This window comes from Archocentrus centrarchus, chromosome 19 (genome assembly GCF_007364275.1).
Source record: "Archocentrus centrarchus isolate MPI-CPG fArcCen1 chromosome 19, fArcCen1, whole genome shotgun sequence".
Lineage (NCBI taxonomy): Eukaryota > Metazoa > Chordata > Actinopteri > Cichliformes > Cichlidae > Archocentrus > Archocentrus centrarchus.
Window position 1 is genome coordinate 28807380 of NC_044364.1, and position 23035 is coordinate 28830414.

Here is a 23035-nt window from a genome sequence, read left to right on the forward strand (position 1 = left end):
CCTTCATGATCACAAAGCTCCAATAATCTCAAACTGGTTTTTTCAACATGACGCAGAGTTCGCTGCAGTCAAATGGCCTCCACAGTCACCAGAACTCAATCCAGCAGAGGTCCTTTGAGATGTGGTGGAACAGGAGATTCACATCAAAGATGTGCAGCCAAGAAATCTGCAGCAACTGTGTGACAAATCTCTGAGGAATGTTTCCAGCACCTTGCTGAATCTCTGCCACAAAGAATTAATAAACTTAAGTCCTGAAGACCAAAAAGGGTCCAACCCAGAACTACAAAAGTGTACCTAATAAAGTGGCCAGATGCTGCATAGTGCACACTTAGAGGGAAGAGAAACTGATAAATAAACAAAAAAAAAAGGTCACCATAACACCACCAACAGCAGCTAAATCATTCCAGGTTCCTCTTTTTGAAATGTTGGATACATCTTTACATTTTCAAATGATCCTCCGCTACCACAAGTGGGAAAACTGTTATTTACAAACCTTTCAATTAAAAAATTGCATTACCTCAGTAACAGCTGTAACGGCCACATTTGTTTTGGTTCAGCTTGCTTCCACATGGGGGAGACATGCTCCTCCCAACTCCAACGCCCCCTTTTTTTTCTAGTTTGGAAGGAAAGGAAAAAATGTAGAAATACATAAATATTTCCTCTTTTGGGAAAGTCATAAAAAAAAAAAAGCTCTGTTTTAGAGAAAACAGATAGCAAGAAGAGAGACAGGCATACAGAGGGGAGGAGGTGAGACAGCTGAGTAAAGAGTTAGTGTAAGGACAGAAATGTGACTGGAGCAAATGAAGAGCGCAGGGAAAACATCTCCTCACTCTGCAACACTCCAGCTGCTTGTCAACTCTTCTCCTGCCATGGTGTCATCATCTGAGACGCTGTTCTAAGGGCCAAACAAAAAGAGAGGAGAGGAGAGACAGACGGAGGAAGGAGAAAAGAAGTAAACCTTGGCTGAAGTGAGGAAACAGCAACTGCGTGGGTGAGCAGAGGCGAAGAGACACAGACGAAAGGTGGGGGAGTGGAGGAGTGAGGCGCCCCATTCCTTCAAGCAAAGTGAGAGGGGAAACTGGGGAGGAGAAGAAGAAGAAGACGAAGAGAGGAGTGATAACGAGAAGGGGAAGGAGGGAGAAGAGTCAGCTGGACATGGGGCTTTGTGCTGTTCTCCTTATCTGTCTCTCCCAGGCTGAGCTAGGCAGAGTCTGGGCTCAAGAGCATGAAGGTAAGCCCCTTTCTTCAATGCCAGCACCAAATGCACTTAAATATTCCGATCTACTAACAACAACACCATTATGACTGCCATTCTTCACAACAGACTGTCCAGTGCTGCACGGAAGTGCTTCTAGAAACCTCTGTTAAAGTTAAAACATTATCTGACCTGAATTTGTTGCCACTGATTATGGCAGGCAACAGGCATGCTTAAAATGTTTTTTGGCACTTTTTATGGTGTCTGTGCATACATGTGTGTGTGACGCCGACTGGTCTCCTGACACTTCTCACTGTCAGTCACAGGAAGCACATAAAAGATGTTGTTCGAGTCTGGATTTTTATTTTCTCTTTTTATGATGTCATTCCAAAACCTCTGTATTCCCAGTTTAGGGACAAAAAGCAAACCAGAACAAATGTCTGGTGCTCATTTGTTCATTTGCTTTAATAATACTGATCTTCTGAAAGGGAATTCTGTATTTTAGCAAATAAATGTGTGAGGTTACCCAGTTATTTCAACAATGACCTGAACTTTCATTGCCAAAGCAAAAGAAGGAAGTCAGTCAGTCAGAACTGAAGCTGCGCTAGGAATTCTTAAATTTGGAAAGTTCCCATCTCATCTCAGACTGTGTCTCATCACCTGCTCTGTGCATTTCCTGCATATGGATCCTCTGCCATCCTATCTGTAGGTGTGTGTTGGCGTGTGTGTGCATGTATGTATTTTCGTTCTCCTTGGAGATATATTATTTTTAGCCAGCCCCCGTTCTTCCGCTGCAGCTCCTCCTCCTCCGACAATCAGCGGTGCTCCAGTTTCTCTGGCCTCTCCTGTGGTCCCAGTTCCTCTGATCGGGGGCCTAGCTTTGCAGAGGACAACCCGGCATACAGAGAGACAGATCTCCCCTAATATATGGTCACACAAAGTCCAGCACAATGTCCAGACGCATCTTTCCCACTAAAATGCTCCCAAACCAATGATTCAAATCAATTTATCAGACTCTCCATTTGCAAAGCTGGATCTCTATTTTGGGCCCTTTTTACTCCATTTGAGCAGTAGATTAGTGTTCTGTGGCAACAGAATGTAGAACAGCTCTAAACTAAAAAGGCAGTGCTGGAAGCTTAGTAATTAAATGACTACTCTCTCAGTCTCTTATCCAAAGCAGCACAACCCTCACTACTGTCTCATGACCGACTGCAGATGATGCCAAATCTATTTTACAGATAATACTCCAGCAGAGTTGGGTAAAAAGGCCGCGTGCTGTTCCCACTTTCTCGAAGGTTAGGACCATCAAAACAATCCTTCCAACTAGAATCTCACGGAGGAAACAGGGTAGAGATTACTGGAACAACTTCACCTACTTCCAAGGTGCAGAGGACAGAGTCTGGCTTTAATGGCCACGATGATGCTCATGAAGGCCAAAAGCTGTGCTGAAACACATTGATCAAACAGTAATGTATCACTGGAGCTGCTGCTGGACCTTTGTGTTGTATATGGTGCTGGATGCACGTGTGTCTGAGAGGGTGAATGTGAGGCTCATTACGTCGGCGTTCCAGCCAATTTTCTGTGCAGATTCCTCCGTGAGATACTACATTAAGTTGGACCAACTACACAAGCCTCCTTCCAGCAGGCAATAGGAACAGTTACTTGTCCTTTTTGTCCTCAGCTGTCCATGTGGACGTCTGCAAACAAGAATACTCCCAGGCTGAAGAGTGATGAATAAAGGAGTGGAGCTTAATTTTGGTTTCAATCAAAATAAAACAACTCAGTTCAGCCTCATTAATTAGGCAACACTGGAATAAAGTGCACAACCACAATAAGAAATACACCAAAAGAATGAGGCATATCTTATGCATTGTGCTTGACATAAATCTGGTATGTGGCTTGTGAAACTGGCCAGATGTGAGGATGCAAGATAGATTTACTTATGATTTATATGTATGTTCACAAATATTAAAAGTGGTGAGTATCATTGCTTGAAAAGGGCTACAAGTTATCACATTAAGGGACAGGATGTGTGTTACCTTTCTGAGGTCCCACTGACCAATCATGTTTGAGCAGGTTTTGGTTGCACACAGGCAAACGATCTGTGCTGAGAGTCCAACAAGCATTAGCCAAAGTGCAATCTTAAAACCATTTCTGCACAACAAACCGTGACTAGAGGACGGAGCATAAAGTTCAGATCTGCATATCTCCTAAAGACTCCGGAAACCACCAAAAATTGGGCTCCAGAAGCGTGGGGTACCAGATGTCCCACCATATGTGGGAATGCACAGCATATTTGTCCCCTTGTCCCGCTGTCTCACATATTGAGACGATGTCTTGCATTTTGATTTGAACTGGTTTACAAAAGTGAATTCGTGAGTCCCACAAGAAACATGGCTCAAAAAGAGATGTACCGATCTACTGAAACCAAAGATCATTAGGGGACCGAACAGCAGCTGAAATAACGTTTAAAGTTTTTAACAGTATTTCCAATAAAAATAATTTAAAAAAAGGGGGAATGCACAGGTGTGTAAAGACCAAAAAAATACATTTTAGCTTCCATTTATGTTAATAATAGTACCTCTTAGCCTTCTTTGCCCCACATGCAGCTTATGTGGTCACCCTACCAGGAGCAGCATAGGTCACATTAATTTCACATTTAGTTCATGTTGATGAATTTCAGCTATTAAGACAGAGTTCAAACAAGATGGCATCTGTACAAGACTGTGATGGTCTTAATCTGACAGGCTGCACTGATCATTGGACAGGGTGGGACATCATTTTCCTCTGAAGGAATTTCTTGGTTGCTACTGCACATTTCTTACTCAGATCGTCTCAGATTTAGGACTATAAATATTACAGCATGGAATAAACAGTTAACTACAACTGGCCAAGCACATCTGCAAACTCAAATCACATGTCATCTGCACTAAAAATGAAAAATCTGCTCCAAATGTAAACAACTTTGTCTATGACAGTTCATCACTTAAACTAAAGAGCTTCTGAACTCTGACCCTGATCAATTTGTCCACATTAATCTAAATACCACGTTTTTCTATTTCATTTCAGGTCCTTGTCATTCCAGCTGCCAGTGTTTGTGATTGTGTGTTATGGTTACTGCTGTTCTGAGGATAAGGTGCCAAATGGGTTCCTCCCACGCTACTAGCTCCAGGCTGGTTTTAACACAGATCACCCTTTTAAAATCTGAACGTAATAAAACCTCTGCCCCACACTCCAGCGAGACAGCTAGCAATGACCTCGCTTCGTGATTATTGTTCCAGTAATGATTCTTTGCCCAAAAGACTGCAGGTGCTTTGCTAATCCCTGTCCTGACAAAGTATGCAGTTCTGTGTCTTATTTCCACCACTAAGCAGGAGTGCTAGGGTCATGACTTTGATTATATCTTGAGATTTAATCTGCCCTCGTCTGCTGTGCTTGGACGGTGCACAACAGTTCACTCTCTTTAGTGTGTCTGTCTCTGGAGCAAAGATGTTGGCCTTTTGTTCTCTGTTGATAGGCCTGCAGATGATTCTATTTCCGCTTCACTGACCAACTACATGCCCTCGACAGATCCCTGCCTGTACTCAAACTTCAAAGTGTTGCACGTTAACCCAGGAAAATATTGTTTTCAGAAGAAATGTATTTTTTGTCCATGGACCCAATCCATCCGAACAGACTGAAAGACCATTTGTCTCCGTTTAGGAACGTGGCTCTGGTTTTTGCATAGCCTTCAAAAGCTACTTTGAAAAAGCAGAAAATATAGCCTGTTGTGTTTCTTAGCTATCTGTCACTGACAACAGATGATAAGGTAAATTATAGAGATAAATAAAAAGGTTTGTATTTTTGCATGAGTGATGAAAGGCTACAGAGCTACTGTACATTTACAGGAAAAAAAGAGCAAAAGATGAGATGAGCGTGGGATATGGTATTGGCATGAATGAATACAATCTGTATGTCGATAGAAGAATGCATATGGTTCATCAGGCTGTGTCCTAGTTTGACAGCACCCCCTAGATTTGTGGCGGTTGCTGCAATGCAGGCACGTGAAGAAGCAGATACAGTGGACGCCGCTGCCATGCAGGTGTCATCGCCCCAAAATAGCGAACATTTGTTAACCATATAAAATAAGCCTGTAGGATTTAATTTTTCCCTGTCAAGTCAACAGACTCTGCACAGCAGGATTTTCTGCTGTTTAATGTTGGATTAAAGAGCAGAAAATCTGACATTCTGCAGATGCATAGATGTAAATTCAAAGGACTGTCAGGATCTGTTTCACGCATTTTATTTTAATAGCAGTAACATCAGAGTGCACATTTACAGTGAAACCGCTCACTATTCACCAGTAAATCTGTCACATCTGCCACTTCCAACAATTAGAGCATTTGGCCTCGTTTCAGACTCATCAGCATGTTTTTTTCTGCACCAGTTTGCACATTTCCAGTGCAGGGTCCACACATGTGTCTGCCAGACATGATGCCACTGAGTCCGTCTTAAGTCCGGGTCCTTAGGCAAAGCCCAGCCCACTTTTGAACGTTTTTAGCCCCTTTTTGGTTGGAAGTTCATCCAGCCCCACATGCAGACGGTTAGATAAGGTTAACAATGTTTCAGGAAAGAAAATTTCACAAACACTTGGGAGGTCTGTGAAGCAAAATCTGTAAGTGACCTATAAAGTGTAAGGGTGGCAGGAAAAATCTAAGCATAATCACAGTAAACGACTGTGCTCATTTGTGCACAATCCCAGATCTCCCATTTTCAGTGTTCCTCCTTCTCAAAGCTCTTCCTTATTGTTTCACCCTGCTGTTTGACGCCGCCTCAGCTGTTTAGTGATGATGATGATGATGATGATGACGAGTGCCAATCTGACCCAATTAGGAGCCTTTTGTTCCGCAGCAGTGGAATTAGCTTCCAGTGCACCATAATCAAACAAGATTCCTCATTAGAGCGATCTCCCTGGAGTGTGTGATAACCTCTCTGTGTTTCACTCATCCTATTTTGTCTCTTAAGACTATTTTCATTGTCTTTGTCAGAAAGTTTGTTTTATTTTATATATATATATATATATATATATATATATATATATATATATATATATATATATATATATATATATATATGTGTATATATCACAAAAGTAAGCACACCCCTCACATGTCTGCAGATATTTAAGTATATCTTTTCATGGGACAACACTGACAAAATGACACTTTGACACAATGAAAAGTAGTCTGTGTGCAGCTTATATAACAGTGTAAATTTATTCTTCCCTCAAAATAACTCAATATACAGCCATTAATGTCTAAACCAGCGCCAACAAAAGTGAGTACTCCCCTAAGAGACTACACCCGTAAATGTCCAAATTGAGCACTGCTTGTCATTTCCCCTCCAAAATGTCATGTGACTCTTTAGTGTTACTAGGTCTCAGGTGTGCATAGGGAGCAGGTGTGTTCAGTTTTGTAGTACAGCTCTCACACTCTCTCATACTGGTCACTGAAAGTTCCAACATGGCGCTCATGGCAAAGAACTCTCTGAGGATCTTAAAAGACCAATTGTTGCTCTACAAGAAGATGGCCAACACCCTGAAACTCAGCTGCAGCGCAGTGGCCAGGATCATCCAGCGTTTTCAAAGAGCAGGGTCCACTCAGAACAGACCTCACGTTGGTCGTCCAAAGATGCTGACTGCACGTGCTCAGCGTCACATCCAAATGCTGTCTCTGAAAGATACATACAGGAGTGCTGCCAGCATTGCTGCAGAGCTTGAAGGGGTGGGGGGGTCAGCCTGTCAGTGCTCAGACCATACACCGCACACTACATCAAATTGGTGTGCATGGCTGTCACCCCAGAAGGACGCCTCTTCAGAAGTCTGTACACAAGAAAGCCCGCAAACAGTTTGCTGAAGACATGTCAACAAAGGACATGGATTACTGGAACCATGTCCTATGGTCTGATGAGACCAAGATTAATTTGTTTGGTTCAGATGGTCTCAAGCATGTGTGGCGGCGATCAGGTGAGGAGTACAAAGATGAGTGTGTCGTGCCTACAGTCAAGCATGGTGGTGGGAATGCCATGGTCTGGGGCTGCATGAGTGCAGCAGGTGTTGGGGAGTTACATTTCATTGCGGGACACATGAATTCCAGTATGTACTGTGAAATAATGAAGCAGAGCATGACCCCCCTCCCTCCGGAAACTGGGTCTCAGGGCAGTGTTCCAGCATGATAATGACCCCAAACACACCTCTAAGACAACCACTGCTTTATTGAAGAGGCTGAGGGTAAAGGTGATGGACTGGCCAAGCATGTCTCCAGACCTAAACCCAATAGAGCATCTTTGGGGCATCCTCAAGTGGAAGGTGGAGGAGCGCAAAGTCTCGAAAATCCTCCAGCTCCGTGATGTCATCATGGAGGAGTGGAAAAGCATTCCAGTGGCAACCTGTGAAGCTCTGGTAACCTCCATGCCCAGGAGAGTTAAGGCAGTTCTGGAAAATAATGGTGGCCACACAAAATATTGACACTTCAGGAACTTTCACTAAGGGGTGTACTCACTTTTGTTGGTGCTGGTTTAGACATTAATGGCTGTATATTGAGTTATTTTGAGGGAAGAATAAATTTACACTGTTATATAAGCTGCACACAGACTACTTTTCATTGTGTCAGTGTTGTCCCATGGAAAGATATACTTAAATATCTGCAGACATGTGAGGGCTGCACTTACTTTTGTGATACACTGTATATATATATATATGTGCTCTTTGTTCATGCAGGTATAACTTTGTGGAGCCTTGTAGAGTATATTGAGTGTATGTTTGTTGAACCACTTAAACAGGACACAGCCCATTAATGATGAGCTTCAAAGGTGGACAGGCACACTTGTTAAGTGTGGACAGAGCCGGGGAAGCCCCACATCTTACTTTTTATAAACTAAGCTTGGCCATATTAGGCACACAGACAGTATACGGACATAGCCACCGTGAGCCACTGGTTTCTGAAATCCCATTCTGACACTTCAAATGACCAAAGTTTACAAAATGGACTTCGGTCTGTCCTGAAGTGACTGAGCCTATAAACTGTTTACAGAGGCCCAGGCTCAAGGTCACTTTCCCTTAAACTTCCATCTACCAGGTTTAAGACACTTCTGTGCTGGCTTCACTTTGCAGATTTTTTCATTCTTTGTGATTATTGAGACGTATTAACATTTGTTCAGTGAAATTGTCGCAAATACATAGACTATATAAAAAAGATGGATAGCAAGGTCAATGCAGAAGTGCAGGACCAGCTGAGGATGTCTCCACTGGTTACAAACTACTATTTCAGGTCCCTTTATAGAGTACCAGTCAAAGGTTAGGACACACTCACCCATTCATATAAATGTGTAAGTGTCCAAACTTTTAACTGGTGCTGTATGTGACCTCAATAAACACTTCCCTGATTAAATTATGGTCTCTAGTCCTATTTAATACAGAATGATTAGAATCAAAAAGATGGATAAAGGAGGCCTGCCACATGATTTACAAGTTGCTAATGACGTGAGTACACAGTGCTCACTGATTTCTCAGTCTTATATCACATCTACTTTCAAAGCAGAAAAGTGGCAACTGTCCAAATGCTCAGCATGAGGCTTCAGAACAGAGCCTCACTAACCAACAGTCAGCATGGCTACCTTCATCATTCAATGTGCAAAACCCACCTAGAGTATCTGGAAGTCAGATGATTGGCTGACAGCAGACATTCCTGCACGTTTCACATCAGTTTGGTATGACTATGAACAAGTGGGCCATGTCATGCTTAAACTCAGCTCACTGGCAGCTGTAGCTACTGTTACTGTTTTTGAGATGTATTTCTGTGTCACATGTACATTGGGAATTCGATCGTCTTTCTTGTTAACCAAACAAGATTTAGCTTTGTTGTAGTTCATCTACTCCCCGTGTTAAGCAATTGGTAGTTTTCAAAGCTATGCTTTCAGTAGTATAAAAATACTCAATATTAAAAACTGGCAACAATATGCAGATGTCATTAGGGGCTTTAATATCCTGCTATTAGAGCCGTAATTCCTTCCTGTTTATACTGTCTGAGATACCGTGGAACTCGGCAGCAGGGATTTGCTTTATTGCCGAACTCACGTTCAAACACACGGACATCAGCAAGTCCAGCTTTGGATCTTAGGTGAAAAGTCTGGCTCACAGTCACAGGTTCAGTTCATATCAGAGGTCCAGGATGGGGTCATGTTTGGGGTTTTGTGCAGACTACTCCAGTTCATCATCAACAAACTGTGAGACCCACTTCTTCACAGGCCTGTCTTTTTGAACACATGCACTTTCATGTTGAGATGAGACAGGAGAGATATGCAAACTGCTGCTGCGACACTGGGAGCAAACTACCACTAAACCAATGCTCTGGCATTAAGAGTTTAATTGGAACAAACTGTCAAACCAATAAAACAGCTCCAGACTAAAGGGGGAAAAAGGTTTGGAGAGTCCACGTAGTTTTGGCCAGATGGGGTTCTTCTTTCCCTGGCTGAAGGGAGTGTTCATAACATGCTGTTAATTAATAGTTTAGTTTAATGAACTAACAGCTCAGATCCAGACAGCAAAGTGAATTAATCCCTCTGTTTCAGAGGGAATAATGAGGTCTTAGCCCTGTTGAACTATCAGTCAGTTCTTCTGATTTTGCAACTGCCAGCTGAAAATGTGGACAGTGAGTCATAGATCGGTTGAAAAAATATAAACAGCCATCTATGATCTGTTGAGCAGATGTCACGACAACCCACACAAATGTAGGTGGTCAGCGGAGATGTGAATACTCTGAAGATGCACACACATACAAAAATCCACAGTCATTTTGTACACATACAGGGATTATTTGACCAGAGGACAATGTTGGCACCACATAAAGGTTGGGGCAGGCTTTACAATTAGTTAATAACCAGCCAAAACATGATTAATTTGAAACAGGAATTTAAAAAAGGAATCATGACCCTGTTTCTGCATGACAGATGTACAGAAAGTCTAAATGGACTAGTTCTTATATAGTGCTTTTTCTACTCAGTATGAGCACTCAAAGCGCTTATACAACCTGTTTGCATTCACCCATGCACTCCCATTCATACAAGCACTTCCATTTTTATGAAGCTAAGTGCTTTTAATTAACTAACATTCACTCACATTCATACTCCGACAGAACGGTCGGAGAGCAACTTGGGGTTAAGTATCTTGCCCAAGGATACATTGGCATGTAGCCCGGAGTAGCCAGGATTCGAACCGCTGACCTTCCGATCAGTAGGTGACCTGCTCTACCTACTGAGCTACAGCCACCCCTGGCTGTAGCTCTGTCTACGCAAAGATCTCCTGGTGTTGTTTCTGTTTATTCTGTCGCTATGTGAATTATTAGTCCACGACCTCTAAACATGGACTTAGTTTTCTTTAGAGACATATGCCTGTTAATGATCTAGATTATGGTAACCAATAAAGAACAGATGTGACCACAGAGTATCAAGTCAAAGCCATGATGATTCCTTTAAAGACTACAATTTATAAGACAATTTTCACACATTTTGAAACCAGAGAGATAATCAAATTATTAAGTTTTTCTCCCAACAGCACCCATATTAATTATGATTTAGTAACCAAGACTATAACTTGGAATTTGGTGCATTAATTGTTGAACTTTTAGTATGCCTCAAACTGATGGTTACCAACAGATGAGGGATTATGTGGTGAGGGAATATTTTCATGGAATAAATCCTCCTGGAATACATCATCCTGAATGAATCTGCACGTATGTGTGTGTTGCTGCCGCTCAGTTAAATAGTGCCTTGTGTTGTTCCAGATGCACGGAGTGGGACTGCTTTGCGGACAGCAGGAGATCCGTCCAGTTTTCACAGAACCAGGAGAGACCAGCAGACCCCACACAAACACAGAGAAGAGCGCAACACACAGGCTGAAGGAGGAGGGGGGGTTGATATCAGTCCTCTGCCTGACAACATGACTCGCATAGTGGTGAGATGCAACAGCTGAAACAATAAGACCTCAACTGTGACAGTACACCACATGATTCAGTCGCTCATAGAACCACCTTTAGCAGCAATAACTCAAAGTAACTGTTTTCTTTAGGAATTTATCAGTTTCCCGCTTTGTTGTGGAGGAATTGTGGCTCACTCGTACTTATGAAGTTGCTTCAGATCATTGTTTTTATACACCGTTCTGCAACCATCCAAGCCTGGTTCTGCTGGAGGTTTCTTCCTGTTAAAGCGGAGTTTTTCCTTCCCACTGTCACCAAGTGCTGCTCATAGGGGGTTGTCTGACTGTTGGGTTTTCTCTGTATTATTGTAGGGTCTTTACCTTAATTCAATTCAATTCAATTTTATTTATATAGCTTCAAATCACAACAAACAATCCCCTCAAGGCGCTTTGTATTGTGGGTAAAGAAACTGCAATAATACAGAGAAAACCCAACAGTCAAAACGACCCCCTATGAGCAGCACTTGGTAACAGTGGGAAGGAAAAACTCCGCTTTAACAGGAAGAAACCTCCATCAGAACCAGGCTCAGGGAGGGGGGGTCATCTGCTGAGGGGGGGGAATAACAGGACAAAAGACACACTGTGGAAGAGAGCCAGAGATTAATAATAAATAATGATTAAATGCAGTGGAGCATAAACAGAGTGAAAATGGTGAATAAGTCCCTGTCAGTACTCTAGCTGCAGCATTTTGAATCAGCTGAAGGCTTTTCAGGGAGCTTTTAGGACAGCCTGATAATAATGATAAACGGTCTAGTTCTTATATAGCGCTTTTCTACTCTGCATTAGCACTCAAAGCGCTTATACAACATGTTTACATTTACCCCACTCACAGAAGCACTTCCATGATTAACTAAGTGCTTCTATTATCTAACATTCACAAACATTCACACTCCAACGCTTGCGTCGGAGAGCAACTTGGGGTTCAGTATCTTGCCCAAGGATATATTGGCATGCAGCGTGGAGTAGCCAGGAATCAAACCGCTGACCTTCCGATCGGTAGGTGACCCGCCCCACCTCCTGAGCTACAGCCACCCCATACCCTATAATGAATTACAATAGTCCAGCCTAGAAGTGATAAATGCATGTATTAAAATTTCAGCATCAGTCTGAGCAAGGATGTTTCTAATTTTAGAAATATTGCTAAAAAGCGGTCCTTTGGTGTTTTTGCATGGTATGACCGTGGGGTGAATTTGGTGGGATGTCCACTCCTGCATTGTGTTAACACACATCTAGATAGTCCAGACCAGCAAAGTGCCAAAGCCTAAAGACGAGTTAATCAAGTGCATTTGATTAGCAGCAGCGGAAGTGGAAAAAAGAAGTGAAAATAAAATAAAACATAGTTAGAAAATACATGGTTGTTTCATGTAGAACACATGGACATAAATCATCATGTTCTTGTATTTGATAGTAGATTTTGAGCCCTACTAGAAAAAGACAGTATTTTCACTTTTACTGGAGAAAGACTTTTGAAGATGTGTTTGGAAAATTTGGTGAACAACTTTAGCTGTCATTACTATAGTGAAAGCTTCTTCACCTCCACTAAAATTATGCTAAAGTTAGCCTAAACTAAATAACACTTCCTGCTAGAAGAATGGAGGGGTCATCATCATAAAAACAGTACTCCCACAGAGCTACAGCCAATGATAGCGGCAGGAAAAAAATGTGCCACAAAAACTGTGACCAGCGAGGATGAGGTCAACACAGCTGTGCATGTCATTGTAAACTGAGTTACAGCAATACGAACTCTTATATTTATTGGTTCTGCATGAAAAAGAGGACATTAATAGCTGCCAACTGAAAATTACATTAGCTTGAGGGATAAATATCCCCTAATTATTTTGGGAAAAACTAAACCAGACATTACAGCAAAGCCAAAGAAATTTTAGGCTAAATAAATACAGTGAAGCTAATAGGTTTTTAAAAGACTATTATAATGTTTGGCCCAAGAAAAGACTTATTTTCACAACCTGCAGAATTAACCTGACCATAAGTTGGGGTGGGGTACTGCCGGGCTGGCAAACTGATCCCTAAATGTCCAGCATGATAACCTAGTGGTCAGATTAATCCTTCACAAAATAACTTATCTGTGGAGCCTCCGCCTTTAAAAAAAACAGCCTCATAGGTCGTTTTTGCAGGGACGTTTTACGACCAAATTTAAGCGACCTGTAGCAGTCGTACATGAAAAGTCGTGTGAATAATGTGTTTGTGTTCCCCGGCAAATCCTGAAGAAATACGTAAATATGGATTTTCTCAGATTTCTGAAAAGTTTAAATAGCGTTAGATGCCAGAGGAAAAGCCTAAACATTAACTAAGTAGGCTGGTTCTTATATAACATCTTTCTACTGTACTTGAGAACCCAAGGCACTTTACACAGCATGCCGCATTCAAACCCATTCATTAAAGCACTTCAGCATTTTACCCAAGGATACTTTGGAATGCAGACTGGAGCAGCCAGGGATTGAACCACCAACCTTCCAACTAGCAGGTGGCCTGCTCCACCTCCTGAGGTGCACGCTGACATGACTGAGATGACACACAAATTCACATGTAGGTGCACTCATGGAAATGCTCATATGGATCATTTTGTACAAATGCCTGATACTCACCACATGAAGAGGTCAGTGTGAGGCAAACTGTAAATGGCTTTGCCAATAAGATTGCACTGACAGGTCAAACAGCTCCTCTGCCGAGCTGGAAAAAATAAGATTTAGTCGGAGGTAAAGCCTGTAGCACATCCCTGTCCTGTGCCACTTTCCAGCCATTACCTTTCAGACCTGTGTGTCATACACACTGAAACCTGTGTGTTTCAGTGTGTATGATGAGGTTTTATTAGTGTCCTATCCCCCAGACTCATCTTTCACTCGAATCAGCCTCAGTAAAATTCAACCCAAATAAACTGTGTTGTGCTTTTTTCTTCTCTCCCTACAATTCAAATTGAAAACAGACCACATAGTCGTGCTGCCAGCTTACAGTGTTTGTTTGAGCAAAGCCGTGCACGTACGTGCATGTGTGTGACTCACTTGGATGTGATCACAAGTAACCCTGTTATAATGCTGCTGCTGCTTTTTTAGGGGAAGGCCTGATCCCAATTTCCAAAACCCTCCACCTCTTGTCCAATCAGAATCTCTTCAACAAGTCAGTCAGCTGTGAGGGAAAAGTAAATGATTATTCTCCTCACCTAGAATCCCCTCTAGAAAATACAGCCTGGTGTCAGCCAGTGGAGATGGAAGAAAAAAGTGGGTCACTTGCTGTAAATGGAGCAGCCGGAGAGGTTGTGAGAGCGCTGCATTTAACTGCTCCACTTTCTGAGCCTGCGCTAAAACCCCAGAACCATTGCTCTCTGTCACCTTCATCTGTGGTATACATTAATAACACCATCAAGACTGGAGATCTATGTGAAGACACAAGCCCTTGTTGTCAAAGCCAATGTGTAAACAGCTCCACCAAGTGGCAATGTATGGGCAGAACTGAGGGGAAGCATCCCTGCATATCTCACTGAGGTTGGTCCCAATCGTTTTTCAAAATAAGACCCTTTAACACAAACACTTTTTATCTAGAGATCTTTTCATAGGTTGTATGTCTGACAGTTATTTTTTTCCCTTTACACTGACACGAATTTGAATACTTTTGAGAAGAAATGGGATGAAAAAGGGAAGTCTAAAAGCACAGCATACATTTTTGTCTTCTCTTACCTCATGACCCTTTGAGGCGTGCTGACTTTGACCAGTTGATCAGCCCTGGTCTTCTTTGGTTCAGTCTTCACATTTGAGAATATCAGGATGAAGCTACAGAAAATAAAAACACAGACAAATGTTCGAGTTAAGGTATTATTAATGTATTCAAATATTGCTGATGTTAAAGGTGCTTATTGTAAATCTATGTTTTAAAAAATCAGTTAAAACCTTCTAAAATTTGCTAAAGCTACGAGGTGAACAGGAAAAAAAAATGCTATGACTTCATGTCAAAAAAAAAAAAAAAATGCACTGAACTAGGGCCAGGCTGTACTTTCATGTAATTCCAGTTTGTACCACACAGTGGTGCAGTGAGTAATTGTAACCTTTAATCAACACACAATAGAGTGGATGAAATGCTGCCACCTATTGGTGAAGCTTTTAATTAAGTTCTGCACATGGTAATTACAAAAAGTAGCTTTATTGAAATGACAAAAAGAGTCCTTGTACAAACACAAAAGTCAATCTGTTGGGAACCGAGATAAATTTATTGATTAGCTATTAGAAATTGGTAAAATAGGATGTGCAAATGTTGAAAAATCTTCATCATTTATACTGCAATACTAGTCATTTTCATTTTCATTCAGTTCTCTATTAACTCAGATATAAATCAGTCTATTTCATAGTGCTACACCTACTCTAAACTACCTCACTATGACTAATGTATTCAGGGAAACTTGTCTAATGAGTGCCCTGTTTCTCTCAGGAGGACTCCCAGAGGTACTACAGATGGCAGAGTTTTGGTCCAACAGACAGACAGACTGCAAACTTGTGGGTAGACATGAACAACCAGCACAAGAGCCAAGTCAGAATCCACGGCATACTCTCCAACACACACCGGCAGGCAGCGGTGAGATGAGCGTGTGCACATACAAACACTAATGTCTGATTTACAGTACCCTCACCCACGTCTGATATTTCTTGTTATTCACAGAGGGTGGCGCTCTCCTTTGATTTCCCTTTCTATGGCCACGACTTGAGACAAATTATTATAGCAACTGGAGGTGAGTCTCATACTGCAGCAGCATTTTTCGGCTCTGCTCTTCCCATTTAACGATTTGCTGAAGGAACCTCTGATCTACCCTTAATTTTTAAACAATTCTAATATGTAACTGTGTTTCGCTTCTCTTAAGGGTTCATCTACATGGGTGAAATAACTCACCGAATGCTAACCGCCACCCAGTACATTGCTCCTCTCATGGCCAACTTTGACCCCAGCTTTTCCAAAAATTCAACAGTGAAGTATTCAGACAATGGTAGGTAAAGGTTCCTCTATGAAGTCTCTAGAGTTTGGGAGCTCCTGGTTGTCTCTGACTGGCCTCTGTATACTGCTCTGCTCAGGTAATCTATTTGTGGTGCAGTGGGACAAAGTGCGGTTAAAGGACCGAGAGGCCGCAGGGCCTTTTACTTTCCAGGCAGTGCTCCACAAAAATGGAACAATTGTTTTCAACTACAGAGACGTAAGTTCTGGATTCTTCATCAGATGTACGCAAAAGATAATTCCAGCATTTCTCTGTTTGGTGGAACCACAGCTCAGCTTATCTCTCAGGTTTACCAGTGTTACAACAAACTCTGCTCTTCTTTTTTGAGATCCCTTTACCAGTGGAGGAAATAAATTCCACTGAACATCCACTGAAAGTTGGACTGTCTGACGCTTTCATGGGATACCTCCCTGCATCGCAGCTGTCAGGTCAGTTCTTTGAAAAAAAGGGATGCTGTCTCTACTGGTTAGTTAAATTACTTTTTCACATTTGATTAAATTACAGTACCAGTTAACGATTGGGTCTAATATGTTCTGCAGCCACCTGCCAATAGCCAGGGCTGCAAAACTGGCAGAAAGCAGCACCTCCCTCTGTGGCAAGAAGTTCTAAACAAGCAATGTGGAAAATACGACAGATAAGACATTCCCACAAACCGCACAGTTCTGCAGCACATTGGTCCAGAAAATGAGCAGCTGTATGTAGGCTGCATCAAGTAAACTGACCGGCCACTTGATCTGTGGACACAGGTGTGCACAGGTGTGTGGATGTTAACCTGCAAGGAAAGAAGGCTGCTAATGTTACACTCTGCAAACCAATCTGATGTTGTGGTTGTGCAACACCAAGTGAAGCAACATTTTAAACACCATTTGGTTATTTAAGAATACTCTTGTGAAAGATTACTAATGGCCCTTAGAAAAACATGCAATATTTGGTTGGATTATGTACAACTACGTCCATTATATTGTGCTCAGTTGTGGCAGTTTCACTGAGCACTTTCAAACTTTTACACAAAGTAACTAGTCTGATCTTTCTGCCAGGAACATGCCTGATTAAAGCCTTATTGCTGCCATGAAGAAAAAAACACCTCATAAATATTTCATTGCTAATGTAAAAATAAACAAATTAAAGACATTTTAGAGCTTCTTTGTTTTCCAGTTTTGCAGTTTTACAGTATGTGATCTGGATTATTTTCCCATGAGCTAGTTTAATGAAGTCATTAAAAGGGGGCCCTTCCCATCATCATCATAGTGGATCATCTGATCAATGCGGTTCTCTCTCTCCTACTGTAAGGTCTTTAGTTTCCATTATAATGCCCCTTGACGTGACTGAATTGGTGCTGTATGGCCATGATCACATCCCTCTGTCTCAGCTCTCACCTTGGCAGAGGAGTAAAAGCAGTCCCCTCTCTGACACAGGCTGCACAGACTTATTTTTAACATTTCAGTCTTGCAGACTGATATTTTATTTTTGTCTCAGCAGATACAAAGCAGCGTACTATCTATGAATATCATCGAGTTGAGATTGACACCACAAAGATTGTGAGTGGATCAGCTTTTGAGTTCACACCTCTGCCCAGTAAGTACTGTTACAAACTGGCTTTTGTGTGACAGCCTGGCCTCATATTATCGATATAACTACGTAACACCGTGACCCTGATTCCTCCAGCGTGTCTTCAGCACACATCCTGTGATCTCTGCCTAACATCCAACTTGACAACCAGCTGTGGCTGGTGCAACACGCTTCAACGGTAAGACAAAATTAAATTCATGATGACATGAAGCCTTGAAGATGCCGGCTTTTCTCACTTTGTTTTTGAGTTTTAGATGTTCTGATGGCATAGACCGACACAGACAAGAGTGGCTGGACTACAACTGTCCCGAAGAGGTCAGATATATTACCAATCCACACAACAGCAGCATGAGCAGCTTTGTAACTGATTCTTGAATCATTCTTTTGGGTATTCACTCAGGCTAAAGGCACTTGTGAGGACTACAACACAGTTCTACCTGAAGCATCTGTGAGCTCCTTTAACCACTCTTCTCCAGGTCCGACTCTTTCTTCAGCAGTGCTTGAAGAACAGCCTGTCACAAGGGGTGAGTTTCTGCAGATGGAAGCAGACAGTGATGACATGTCAACAAAGACTCACCTCAGTCCCACAGGTGGCGAAGGACTATTTATTGATCTATCCTGAGCTTCTGACAAGGGATCAGGTAAAATCTGACCTACTGGAGGACTATCAGAAAGAGCTAGGGCTGTCAACAGATATTTTTAATTCATCAATATAATTAAATACAGGCATTTAGATTTAAAAATCTATATTTTATTAAGGAGAAGAAGCAGGTTTACTAGCAGCTGCCTAACTCCTGAAGCAGCACAGAATTCAAAGCTGAGTTTCTACCAAAGCAAATGTTAAACCGCAGGGACGTACCTGTACAGGTACCAACTGCACAGCTTAAGGTAAATGGGTGTTAACATTTGCCTGGTTTAAACTTCTGTATCTATGCAAACTATTCCAGGCTGTTATAAAAACAAAGATTAACAGTAATATAACGCTTATTATATAATAACTAGCTTATCTGCTGAAACACGTCTACAAATTACTAAATTCCTGGACACTTTGGCCCAGCCAACAATGTTATTTTCTCTCTGAGTCACCTTTAGAAATGCTTTGGATTTTCATCAGGCAACAGCTAAACTGTAAAACATTAACTGTGCTGAATAAATAGGCTACTCATAAAACTTCATGCAGAACGGGTCGCTGACGGCTTGATTGTTTCATGTTGAGGCAAAGATAACCAGATCCCATTCATGATACACAACTTAAACTAAATTATTTATTTTGTAATGTGTTGATCTTTTTAAAGACATGTTTATGTTAAATCAAATCTACCTATTCACATAGTAGTGTCTTTTGTTGTATTGGCGTGGCCTCTTACGGACCGTAATGTGATATTTGTATAGTTCGAACCTGTGTAGGTTTTTTTTCTTTTTTAATGAATAACTGAATGTTACTTTCGGCCAATTTTGACACTATTTTGACAATGCTAATCAGAAGAAACCATCACATCACATAGTTTGGAAATTATCCCTCAGATCTCACTGTGTGCAAGCAGAAGCTATGATTTCTAGAACTCATAATCTAACCAGGGGTGTGCCCCAGGGCTCAATCCTGGGACCACATTTATTCATTTTATGTTTCAGTCTTGGAGGAGAGTTTTTCTTAGTTTGTTTATATGTTTCTACTTATTTTATGTGTTTTTGTTGTGTAAATAGTGCTGATTAAGGACTCTCTATTATCCTAGTTAAATAAAGATTATATAGGTCATAAACTTAATTTACCAAAGTCCAACAGCAACATTAGTTGAATATTTGTATTTCTTTATGGGTTTTGGGAAGAGACTTTTGACTGTACATGCAAGAAGGTTTTTAATATTTTTCTGTGGATATTCTGTGATTGCTGTGAAGACAAACAAGTAAACATGAATTTCTTTTTAAATGGGCAATACATGCATCACTTTCAGTTTCAAAGATTTATTGTTATACTGACTGGAAATTTACTGGCAAATAAATGTGAATTTAATTCAATTCATTTGTATATTTAGAATTACAAGCTTCATATTGTACACTGGTTTTACATCATTTTATCCAGTATGTCAATTAGGCATGAACTATGTGGTAGTACAGAAATAAATGAAGGAAAAATCATCTTTACTTTCCTCACATCACACCAAACAATGCCCCACAGATTTTCAAAATAAAACCTCCTCTGCTTCTTATTGGACGGCCAGTATGAATTAAAATATGTCAAAACAAAAGACAAAGCCCACACTTAGTTTTGTTTAATTTCTAGACATTTTACATTTGCAGCTGCTTAACAATCATCTTGGTCTTCCTTCCTTTCAGATATACAGACGAACACTCCAAACAACGTGATGACGGAGAACACAGCCATCATCGCAGGCGTCGTGGCTGCACTAGTTCTGCTTGTAGCTCTCACTTTACTGGCTGTTTACTACATCAACACACACCCCACAGTTGCTCCACCGTTCTACCTCATGCAGGTCAGAAAAATAACCTCCGGCTCGAACACTTCACCTTTTCACTCACTTTGTAGTAGAGACGGTCAAAAATCATTAACTCATAAAAAAAAACATGTTTACCAGAATATTTAAGACCTGTTCTTGGCTTTAAAGTGCATATTTTCCTTCGTTACTGGCACCTGGTGGATTGTAATGTGCTACTATGGCCAGAAGGTGGTGGTAATGTACACTGAAGCTGTTTCAAGCTATTACTAAACATCAAAAACAGAAGAAAAACATGCTGACTCCCAGCTGACGGCATAAAAGATGGGACCGAGGGACAGACCAGACTTTGAAAAAGGAGAACACCACATGCTTATTTGCTAACAACTTTTGCAACCAGAGGAGTCGCCCCCTGCAGGTCATTAAAAAGAATGCAGGTTTAACACACCTCTGCATTGGCTTAAATTTTCAAACCTGGAGCTTATGTCCATCTTTTATGATGTCTAACTACAAGACGCCAGTGAAGTAGAGAGCAGACAGTTTACTTCATAGGTAAATGATCAAGGAAATGATAAACTTTGAGGCTCAATCATTTGGGTGTGATACTGAATAAGTCACTAAATTAATTTAGTAAATTAGAATCATTTTAAGGGTATTGAACCGTCCTCCTGCTTGCTTGCATGTTTGTCAGTCACAAGTTGTTAGCCAATGAGTATGTGGCTTTACAGTAAGATCCACACCTGGTTTGAAAGCCTTCATTATGGGACATGTAGCTCAATTTATGGGATTTATGGCTGTGCAATGGGTACAGCGTGGTGGTTACCTCCATCTTTTGTACTGTCTATGGTTGAAGCTTGCTCCCTCCCCACGCACCCTTTTTGGCTGCTGCATGATCTTTACCAACTGCTTTCTGTCTGTCTGCAGCGACGCACCAATAACTACTGGCCCTCCATGAAGTTCCGCAATCAGGGCTGTCACTCCAGTTATGCTGAAGTCGAGCTCGGGGGCCACGAAAAGGAAGGTTTCATTGAGGCCGAGCACTGCTGCTAAGGGTCTAGGACTTGCAGGATTCAGTCAGCAGAAGAGAGGACACCATCTTGAGGAATGCAGCGGTACCACAGAAGGATGAATATGGACATTCAGGCCGACCATCAACACAAGATGTCCTTACTCCAACCTCTGAGGCTGGACAGTGTTTACTGTAACTGCTCTTGTAGCTCTTGCCAGCTTTCTCTGTGTCTTTTGCTGTTTGCCATCACACAGGGGATTAGCCATATTATCTGAGGGTTGGAGGGTTTGAGAGGAAGATGACTGTACAGAAACGAGGAGATGCAAATGTCCAAAACCCACCGATGCAAGGGGCTGTCAGGGAATGAATTCAACTAGCCTTCATACTGCAAACCAATGTACCACTCAACTGTACTCTGTGTTTTTGTTTTTAACCATTTATGGAGTCACTTTTGTTTCATGAAACTTCTACTCAAGCGTTCATAAAATGTTATATCTATGTGGACTTCACTACAACAGATATTTAGCTTCATAGCTGATAGTGATTATAATGATCATCTTGACCTTCTCTGGAGAAATAACTGTTTGGATGAATTTTAGAGACATGAAGTTATGAGAGTTTTCTTTGAACCTTTATGTTTAAGTGTCTTCTAATAAAAACTGGCGGTGAGCCTTGATATTTATCTCATGTGTGGGTTATATTGGTCTGTCGTAGTCACAGTCATGTGAGTGACCTGGAGTAGAAAATCTTTGAACGAATGAGCTCTAAAATTGGTAAACAGCCTTAAAAATACCTTATGTCCTTTGAATATGTGCACATTAATAACTCATCCTATCTGCATCTACTTTATATATATATATATATATATATATATATATATATATATATATATATATATATATATATATATATATATATATATATATATATATATATATATATTTACACCATAGGCACAATAATAACTCAAAATAACTGCTGTACGGCATGCGTTTTTATGCATATTTTCCCGTGTTGTCAATGACACATTGATCAGTGATCAACGGATAAAAACATCGGTCAGCACTTTTTTACAGTGACATTTAAGCTACACTAACGCCCAAAAATGACCAAACGAAAAGTGGAAAACGGATTTTCCAAACAGGTGGGAGGCAGAGGACCTGATCGGATATCGGAGGTGAGATTGACTGGTGGGCCAGATACGGGAGAAGATGCGGAGGGAGACCTGCACAGGTGAGCTGACTGCATCACTGCGTCACACAGCAGGAAACGCTGCGCAGCAAAGTGCTGAAGACACAACATGTCATAAGCACCGTAACACAGACAGTGACCTTTATAGGAGGAAGAGGTTTAAATCACCGCAGTTTCGGTCTGTCTGAAGGAAATAGCTTCTGAATTTGGTGACGTGCCTTGTTACACAGGTGCGATGAGCTGCCTGAGGAAATCTGTCAGTTCATATAAAGCTCAGCAGGGCTCCGGGATGAACGGTGTCTGTGTGATTCGGCCTTTCTTTGCGACATAATGAAGCATCTTAATGCGTTAAACCTGCAGGTACGGACCGCGTGGTTGCGCACATGTATGACGCAGTGAAAGCTTTTCAAGTAAAGTTGCACCTGAAAGAGGCGCAGAAGCAAACAGGGAAATTATGCCACTTTCCATGTTGCCAAAAAAAATCAGAGTAGGTCTCCACCGCTGTGTGCGCAGCTGCGCTTTTTGCTGAGAAACTGGACACACCGCGCAGTTTACGCAGCGTTTGTTTGTTTGTTTGTTTGTTTTTTGAAGCGCAGAAATTCACTTCACAGTTTTT

At 41.4% G+C, this 23035-nt stretch overlaps 1 protein-coding gene across 2 annotated transcripts; it reads left to right on the forward strand.

The window, feature by feature from the left end:
• The first annotated feature begins 647 nt into the window (after nt 1-647).
• On the forward strand, nt 648-21883 carry LOC115798256 (plexin domain-containing protein 1-like). 2 transcript variants are annotated; one of them, XM_030755040.1, is made up of 13 exons: nt 648-1231; nt 11014-11183; nt 15642-15785; nt 15870-15939; nt 16069-16191; nt 16277-16395; nt 16526-16625; nt 17674-17772; nt 17863-17944; nt 18021-18081; nt 18167-18290; nt 20101-20258; nt 21144-21883. In XM_030755040.1, the coding sequence occupies exons 1-13, from the start codon at nt 1156-1158 to the stop codon at nt 21267-21269; spliced, it is 1452 nt and encodes a 483-aa protein (XP_030610900.1). In that variant the 5' UTR covers nt 648-1155; the 3' UTR covers nt 21270-21883. The 2 variants fall into 2 exon arrangements, with proteins under 2 accessions (XP_030610900.1, XP_030610901.1); XM_030755041.1 differs by having other exon boundaries at nt 649-1231; nt 17677-17772.
• The last annotated feature ends 1152 nt before the right edge of the window (nt 21884-23035 follow it).